Below are 8,576 nucleotides of genomic sequence, written 5' to 3' on the forward strand. Positions count from 1 at the left end.
TGCTTCTGAGCGGAGCCAAGGCCTCGGGCGAGCCGGTGATGTGTCCGCCATAAAAAGGGGGCCTCGGGCGAGACGGAAGTCTCTCGAGGTCGGCCGCCCTTGGCCGAGGCTAGGCTCGGGTGAAGCATGATCGAGTCACTCGTGTGGACTGATCCCTGACTTAATCGTACCCATCAGGCCTTTGCAGCTTTATGCTGATGGGGGTTACCAGCTGAGAATTAGGCGTCTTGAGGGTACCCCTAATTATGGTCCCCGACAATGGGTTTTTACCCCATTAGGGTACGGGTTTGGGTCAATTTTCATACCCATGAGTTTGTTAATGGGCATAAATGTATACTCGACGGGTTCATGGGTACGGGTTTGTTCCTATAGTACCCAAACCCGTGAACCCGTGGGTTTTTAAACCCGACCAAACCTAGTGCATATTGTCATTTTATTTTATAAACGAACAACAAACTTGTTATCTACCTATTTACTTCCTAATTTTTATCAAATAGTGAATGTATAAGTAGTTGGTGATAGTGTTGCTTGCTTGCTATTATAGTTATTACTAGTGTTATATATGTGTTGGATGTATAACTTAGTGCAAGGTAACTTGATTATACAACTTATTATTTGTATTTAATTCTCTCTACTAATATTTTTATACCAAATCATGAACTCGTTGTTCATTACATAAATTTTGGACCATGATCTCATTAATCATTATGATACTTATTGATTATAAAAAGAATAAGCATATTAGAGATAAAACCCGCGGGTAACCCGTGGGTACCCGCAAACCCGATGGGTACGGGTTTGGACAAAATTTCAAACCCGTCATGGGTATGGATTTTTTAATGGGTGTAAATATTTTTCACGGGTACGAGTTTGGGATAGCAAAACTCGGCGGGTTTGTACCCGTTGCCATCTCTAGTTGTGCGCGCCGTCTGCACGTGCCACTCGCACGGTGCGCCCTCTTGGCCACGTCACGCAGCAGACGAAAAGTGGCGCACAGCATCTCTGTCACGTACTCGCTGATGTGGCCAGAGGACTTTTTCCGAGCAACTGCGCCGCTCAGCGCTCACTGATCAGCCAGCCCCTCCCGGTCCCGGGGACAGGCCACTTTTCACTTGACAAACCCATGTGGTGTGGCCGTCGTCTCACCAACTCGGTACTGCCCTGCCCGGTGCCACGCCACAGCACAGCCCCATAGCCCTCGCTAGTTGGAATTCGGAACCAGCCGTGCGGTTCCGTTCCGTTCGAACCCCGCCGCTCGCCGCGGCTCGGGCACCCGCATTTACGCCGGGGCGGGCGGCATACACCAACCAACCAACGCTAGCCCCGAGCAAGAGTAACGTTTGTCTAGTGGCACCGCTCGCCGCTCGCCTATGGTTGGTTCCGCGTCCGCTGGCTTGCCTCTCTCTACTAGTGATTTTCGAATTTGAATCGCGCACTGGTCCGGTCAGGTCCGGTCCATCGCGTCGGCTCCTGGGAGTCTGGGACTGGCAGCCGGTGCGTCTCGCGGTCGCAACCTCGCCTCGCGGTCGCAGCCTCGCCCCGATTTATTAACAGGCAAACAAATGTCCCGTCCGTTCCCTCGAGAAAAGGCCACTTCTGCCTGTGTGCATCGCTTGCCAGCTTCCGCCTTTCCATGACCACGCCGCTCCTGCTGTGATTCTAGGACGACGTGCCGCCCGGGCCGGCTGCCTTCTCACGCCGGGAGGGTTGGGGAACGAGCGCCGCAGCCGCCGCCGCCACCACGAACTCGCGGAAGACCATGCCGAGATCCAGGTGCGTGCCGAGCTGGCCGAGATGAATGCCACCTCCTCAGTGGCGGACTGGCGGTGCTGCGGGTTTCGTTTCTGACACATGGTTTGTGCGTTTCAGGGGCAACGAGCCGCCGCTGCGGACGTCGCAGCGCGCGCCGCTGCACCTCAAGACGACGGCCTGCTCCGAGGCGAATGGCGCGCACCACCGCCCCGTCGCCGACCGGAGTAGCCCCAGGGTCTCGCCGCGCAGCCCTCTGCCCGAGGTAAGTTTCGTTCCTCCCCACCACCACCACACACACACAAACCGTTTGTTCTCGGTGCTGTGGTTCACGGGTTCGCCGGTGGCAATGCAACCTGCAGAAGAAGCGTGCGGCGGGAACACGTGTTGCGGAGCTGGAGGGCAAGCTGGGGAAGGTGCAGGAGGAGCTCAAGAAGCTGCGGGAGCAGCTCGCGTCCGCCGAGGCCGCCAAGAAGGACGCGCAGGTCGCGCTCGAGGAGGCCAAGAAGCGCGTCGGTACCAAGGGAAGCCCAGCCTCCACCACCACCACCACTCCTCTCTCCCCCCCTTCGCCTGGGGTCGAAATCGCCAAGAAGACCGAGGAGCTGAAGCTGCCTCAGCCGGCAGCCGAGGAGGAGAGCAGCATAAACGTCCCGGCGACCGATGTGTTTGAGGTCGTCCGGGCCGAGTCGGGGGACAAGGAGAACCAGAGCGCGGCTGAGGTCTGCGAGGTCGTTAGCTGCGGCGGCGGTAAGGCGGCGGTGGACGTGGCCGAGAATGAGGAGACGGAGGAAGAGGAGACTAAGAAAATGATCGGGGAGGACAACAGCGCGGCGGTGGAATCTGACGGCGCCGACAAGGAGAGCCCGGAGGTCGTGGAGCTGAAGGCGAAGCTGGCGGAGAAGGACACGGAGATCGCTGCCCTCACGGCGGAAAACGCTGAGCTGAAGAAGCAGGCAGAGGAGGCCGCGGAGGCGGCGAAGAAGGCCGAAGAGGGGCCCGCGTCGAGGGCGGCCAAGGCCGAGCACGAACTGAAGGAGGGCGCAGCGCGGGAGGCCCGGGTGGGCGAGCAGCTGCGGGCGTCGGAGGCCGCGCGGGAGGCGCTGGACGGCGAGCTGCGGCGCCTGCGCGTGCAGACCGAGCAGTGGCGCAAGGCGGCAGAGGCGGCGGCCGCTGTGCTCGGCGGGGACAACCACCTCACCGGACTGGCCGGCAACGGCTGGGGCTCCCCCGCCACGATGCCCGACGACGGCGACGACGAGGGCTTCGGTGGCAAGCGGAAGGGCGCCGGCATCCGGGTGCTCGGCGACCTGTGGAAGAGGAAGGGGAGCAAGTGAAGGCCTGCCGCCTGCCGCGGAATGGGACCCGTGTCCCAAATTTCGCAACGGTGAGCTCGCTCAGCCCGCCCGCTTGCCAGCTTGAACAACTCCATCCCTTGCACTAGCTTAGCTCCATCGTTTTACCGCGTTTTGGTTCGGAGTCTACTTATGTTTGTATGATGATGATGACGATGATGAGACGATGCTCGTGAGGTTAAACTATGTCTGTAACGCTTGATCCCGCTGCTGCCTGCTACCTCCGCGTAAGGAGCAACCAAGATGGCTTGGTGCTTTTACTGCATTGCGGCGGTGCTGTTGACGAGGGAGTAGATGGTGTTTATTTTCATGGTGGAATTGAGGAATGCTTGATTGCAGCATCAAGAAATGCCTCTTGTGACTCTAACGAATCCTAAGATATCATTGCAGCGCGTAGGATCTCCGGTGGCCTTTAGAGAGAGAGAGAGAATCGCTGGAATCCTAAAGAGGTTCATCGTGATACTTGCTGATTGTATGGTGGCTGTTCATGATACTTCCAGCCTATGAATTATGATTGCATCCGATGGATGCAACCAGATTTTGATTTGAGCAGCGGATTGGAGCAGTATGTCAGTAGCATCGTCTTGGTGAATATCCATAGGACCACCTGATAGTTTTGACTTTCAAGGTGTCCAGAATCCTAAAACGAAGCATTCTCGGCGCAGCCAACTCCCACCAGGCCGGCACAAGCCATTTTGCGCGCCGATTGTTTGTGTCCCCATGGACTCACGTCGTGATAACGATGAGTTCGAAGATGTTTTTTTTACTGGAGCTCAAGATGGTTGAAGCAGGCTCGTCCTCTCATGCCGACGGCTGCCAGCCGAGTGCCGACGCCCGCTGATCGGTTGCAATCACGGACATTGAACCCGATTCCATTCTGGAACCACGCCAAGGCCCAAGGGTAATGGCAGTGTTTCCGCATAGGCCGGATGGCAGGTTGTGGACTGGGCCCCATTCAGTGTACTGCCTTTGTAGGTTCGTTCTCTGATTGGACGCGACAGCTTTTGGCTTTCTGTACTGTACCGCTAACCTGAAACATGGAAAATATAATCGTTGACAAATTATAAAGTCTTGTATATAAATTGACAACGGTAGGTTTGGGCGTCACTTCGAATAATAGATTTATGATGCATTTGTATATTTAGAACCACTACTCATTTTGGTGTAAATGTGCAATAAAATCATCTAGAGCATGCAATCTAAATCTAACGATCACTACTGTTTTATATTTAACATCCTTCATATAAAACCTAGTACCATATGTTACCTACCTTTTAGATGGAAGAGGTTAAACGTAAAATAACAATCATCATTAGATTTTAATTGAATGCACCAGATCCCTTGGTTGTGTATTTACACCAGTATGATTGATTGTACAGAATATGTATATTCTGTTTATAATTTAGGATAATTTCATAGATGGCGGTCAAAATACCTTTAGGATAGTACTCCCTGTGGTCCACATTGTAAGCTGTAATCAAATATGTTTTGGTCTTCTATACATTTTGATCATTTATTTATTTTACATTATATTATTTATGCTTATAAGTTTATGATTGTGGAATAGTATATTTTATTACAATCGAACAGTATTAAGTTTATATTTACAATAGTTTAAAATTGTCAGCTAGATCATTAGTCAAAGATTATAAAATTCGACTATTGACGGATCTGGATTCTGGAACGCCTTGTAAACTCAACTGGAGGGAGTAATTTACTAAGGACTTATTTTCGTACCAAGATATTAATCTCTTTGGTCCAACTGCATCAGAATTGTAGTGGTCCTGTTGGCTGTTGGCATGAGCTGTTTTTTTTCATTCTTTGCATAAAATAAACTAGAAAGTCCAAAGAAACTACCATTTGCGGCTCTGGTACGGTAGCAGGGAGGGGGGAGCCAGAGGAGCACGGCCAAACAGGGTCTCATTAAACCATGGCATCTGGAACCAATGAAATTCGCAGGCAGTTATATCAATATGCATTCATTATATCTAGACTGCTTAGAGCATCTCCAACAACAAACTCTAAAATAGAGTCCTAAAATTTGAAATAGGACCATATTTAGAATGTTTAGGGTCTCAAAAGAAATGTTTACTCTAATAGTCAGGCCTTACATAATGCTATTTAGGAAATAAATCATGATATTAGGAAATAAATGGTTGGAGATTAAGTGGAAATGAAGATAGGGCTTCAGTATATGGGTACTATATTTAGGACCCGAGAGACCGAGCCCTATAACCATTTGATGAAATTTTATAAAATAGGGCCGCTGTTGGAAGGATGTTTTATGGTTTTGAGCCCTATATTTAAAATAGGACCATGTTTAGAGTCTCTCTTGGAGATGCTCTTAGGTGACTCTAATAGCACTAGTAGGATCCTGAGATTGATTCCTGGTCCGAGCGAAAGCTATAATTAAGATTAAAAAAAACTGTCTCATATGTTTCATGTTAAAACACGCCGCTGCTTATAAGGGAGGCATGTGTTCAGAGGCTGTCTTACCTCACATGTCGTTTTTTTAGTTTAAACAATATTATACGTAGGGATGAAAGTGGTAATCCGAACTGTTAGAACAAATTTAATATTTTAAAATAGATATGTATAAAATTTGATGTTGATCTTTTCTTATGTTTTCAAGCACATTAGTACAAATATGAATAAAATATTACATAAATTGTTTTATGTATTACTTGCTCCCTACAACACAAAAAGTTGAAAAAATTACCGAATTTGTTTCCGAATCCATACCGAAGTTTATATCTATTATTTGAGAAAATATAGGATGAATTTGAGGTTTACCTTTTATGAATCTTAACAAGCTGGATGTTAAAAACAAGAATACAAATTTGTATTGTATATTCTATATCACAATCAAAGAAAAACGACTAAAAACTGATTACCGAATAAATACCGTTTCCGATCGTTTTCATCCCTAATTATACGTAGAAAAAAACATGTTTTTTTGAACGGAATGAAAATTGAAAAGTTACCAGGTAAACCTTGATGGACTGGACTTTGTTAATCTCCATGGAGTCAAACCGAGTTCATCACAAGCCTGCCTGGCGGCTGCTTGGTTACTACTCATGCTATGATTTCTCCTGACGAGCGGATTTTTCGGGGTTGAAACCAGAGATTTGAGCAGCACTAGGCCACCAGCCACCTACGCGACACTCACTGATGGCTTGTGCATTCGTTTTAGAAAGCCAGCATTGGCAAGAGTCTAAAGACTCAACACTCGTGCAAAGGCCGTCGGGATGGACCACCTGAAGGCTGCAAAAACGGCCGGCTAAAAACGTGTGGAGTTTTCACAAGCAAAGGCATCCAAAAGCGCACCCATTTACACGCGTGTATGTTTTCACTGTCACAGCGCGATGCTGCAGAAACGCAGAACTGCAGAAGCAATGGAAGGGCTTTTTGGTTGGTCCACACGACACTAGATCTGAAAAAGACTCGTGGGTGGGGGCATGATTCATGAATGATCCAGTAGGTTGCTCGAGAAAAAGACGATTAGGGACTGTCGTCGACTAACATTAGCTAATCATGGACAAAATCCATGCAAGATCGCGCGCAGAGCTGCTAGCGGTAGGAGGAGGGGGTGCCGTACACCGTGCAGCAGCATGTGTGCATGCACTGCACGCGTTGCCTTGGCTTTTTCCCCTGCCACGCCTGCGTCTTTTGTTGGCACTGGGTAGCCTCGTCGCTCGTCGGCCAGGCTTCTCCCTCCTTGTGGAAGCTTGCAGCATGCGTCCTCCGCGCACTGTGGCCCCTCCTCCTCCCTCACGCTCATCGCGGGACCGGGGGAAAAAAAGGCGAAAGCGAAGCATGCAGAGGGGTGCAGATCGTGCAGTGCGACGCAAAGCGCGCGCAGAGCACAGTCGGGCGGCCCGGCAGCCGGCACCCTACTTTTGCCCGTCGCGACGCGTGCGGTGGCGCGGGGCCACAGCGGCATGTCGCTTGCTGTTTGGCGCCCTGCAGGCTGCAGCCCAGGGGCCCCGCGAACGTACTACGCGCGCCCGCCAGCCCGCCATGGTCCTCTCGTCTATCTTCTCGTCTGATGAGCTCGACGACGTGTCTGGACTCTGGACCCTGGGGGCCTGGACGCGACCCGTCCCCGCGCTGTTGCCATTGATCATTGATGAGGACAGCATGCTCCGGCTCAGGGCTGTCGCGTCGCATGCATTGCCTCCCGAGCTCAGTCCACAGGGTCAGGCTGGCCAGCCAAGCCTAGCCAGGCCATACTGCCGCTGCTGCCGCCATCTTGACCTGTTCGAGTTCGAGTTCGACTGCTCGTTCGTCACGGTGCCATGGACTCCGGTCTCTCTCTCATTCGCGGTGCCATACTGCTATGATGGCATCTACGGGCGCGCCGCGACGGCGATCAGGATCGACGTGGCGCCGCCAAGACCCGCCGGCCGGTGGGCGCGAACGCGTCACTGCGTCAGATGAGATGAGTACGGGGCGGGCTGGAGCGAATCGTGTTGGCGCTAGCGTTTTACCCTACTTGCGCTTTATTACCGGCGTCGTGGAGGCCGGTAAGCTTGCCTGGTGGTTGCGCGCTTTATTGGCGCCGCATGTGTCTTTGTCCCTTCATGCATGTGGTGTGCCCGGCCTGGGATCGATGAGCTCCGCTCCCGGTTCCGCTCTTCATCGAAGTTCCGGCGATATCCGTAGGTACCACGGTGAGCTAGCAATCTAGTTTGTTGATGTCCTCGTCGTCGTCCCGGCCCCGTTCATGTCTGTACGAACGCCAGATTGTGATTTCCTAGCACGACAGGTCCACGACAGCGCCACGTTCATGCAATGTGTGTGTTGTTATCGCACAGATCGAAGATGTAGTAAATCACGCACGCATCACCGGGATCTGAACATTCTGATGAAGATTGAAACACACTGGCACGGTGCGGGTGACGATGGGGATAGCGGAAACATGCAAGGTATTACTCCCTCTCTTCCCCATCAGTCACTAATACTCACTAAGGGAGTAAGGGCGTGATTGGATACACAGTTGCGTCCGCACAGGGCTCCCGTTGAGTGTGCGTGTCCGATGATATGTGGGCTGCACGCGTCGACTATGGCCTGCACGTGAGGATGCAGCCTAGGCGTTGTTTTTAACTGTACGCCTGCACGCATGGAGATGTAGGTAGGGAGGTTCCCTGTCCACCCCCGGCGTCCTTGAGCCCACCTACCAATCACGTGATAAAAAAAATTGAGTCTTTGTTGAGTATCAAGTGATTTGCGAGTGTTTTTTCGACACTCGGCAAAAGAACTCTTTACCAAGTGTAAAAAAAAGCACTCGGCAACGCTTCTTTGCCGATTGTATTTTTTTAACATCCGATAAAGAGTTTTTTTGCTGAGTGTTTTTTTTCGACACTAGACAAATGACTTCTTTACCCAGTGTTATTTCCACTCGAGAGCCAGCGGCCATGCTCCGCAAGCAACAAACTCTTTCACCAGGTCCCCGCCGCTGCTCAACCAGGC

The 8,576-nt window shown here is 51.3% G+C and overlaps 2 protein-coding genes across 3 annotated transcripts; one reads left to right on the forward strand and one right to left on the reverse strand.

The window, feature by feature from the left end:
* The first annotated feature begins 1,559 nt into the window (after window positions 1-1,559).
* LOC100277220 (uncharacterized) lies at window positions 1,560-3,449 on the forward strand. The gene is made up of 3 exons (NM_001150853.2): window positions 1,560-1,773; window positions 1,870-2,014; window positions 2,112-3,449. The coding sequence occupies exons 1-3, from the start codon at window positions 1,760-1,762 to the stop codon at window positions 3,084-3,086; spliced, it is 1,134 nt and encodes a 377-aa protein (NP_001144325.2). The 5' UTR covers window positions 1,560-1,759; the 3' UTR covers window positions 3,087-3,449.
* A 149-nt stretch (window positions 3,450-3,598) lies between these two features.
* On the reverse strand, window positions 3,599-6,382 carry LOC103651192 (uncharacterized). 2 transcript variants are annotated; one of them, XM_008676811.4, is made up of 3 exons: window positions 6,089-6,338; window positions 4,962-5,041; window positions 3,662-4,134 (listed from the first exon to the last, which is right to left on the reverse strand). In XM_008676811.4, exons 1-3 carry the CDS (start codon window positions 6,125-6,127, stop codon window positions 3,906-3,908), a joined length of 348 nt encoding a protein of 115 aa, XP_008675033.1. In that variant the 5' UTR covers window positions 6,128-6,338; the 3' UTR covers window positions 3,662-3,905. The 2 variants fall into 2 exon arrangements, 1 of the variants encoding a protein (XP_008675033.1); XR_002268189.3 differs by lacking the exon at window positions 4,962-5,041 and having other exon boundaries at window positions 3,599-4,134; window positions 6,089-6,382.
* Between the last annotated feature and the right edge of the window lie 2,194 nt (window positions 6,383-8,576).

The sequence above is a fragment of the Zea mays genome, chromosome 3 (assembly GCF_902167145.1).
Source record: "Zea mays cultivar B73 chromosome 3, Zm-B73-REFERENCE-NAM-5.0, whole genome shotgun sequence".
Classification (NCBI taxonomy): domain Eukaryota; kingdom Viridiplantae; phylum Streptophyta; class Magnoliopsida; order Poales; family Poaceae; genus Zea; species Zea mays.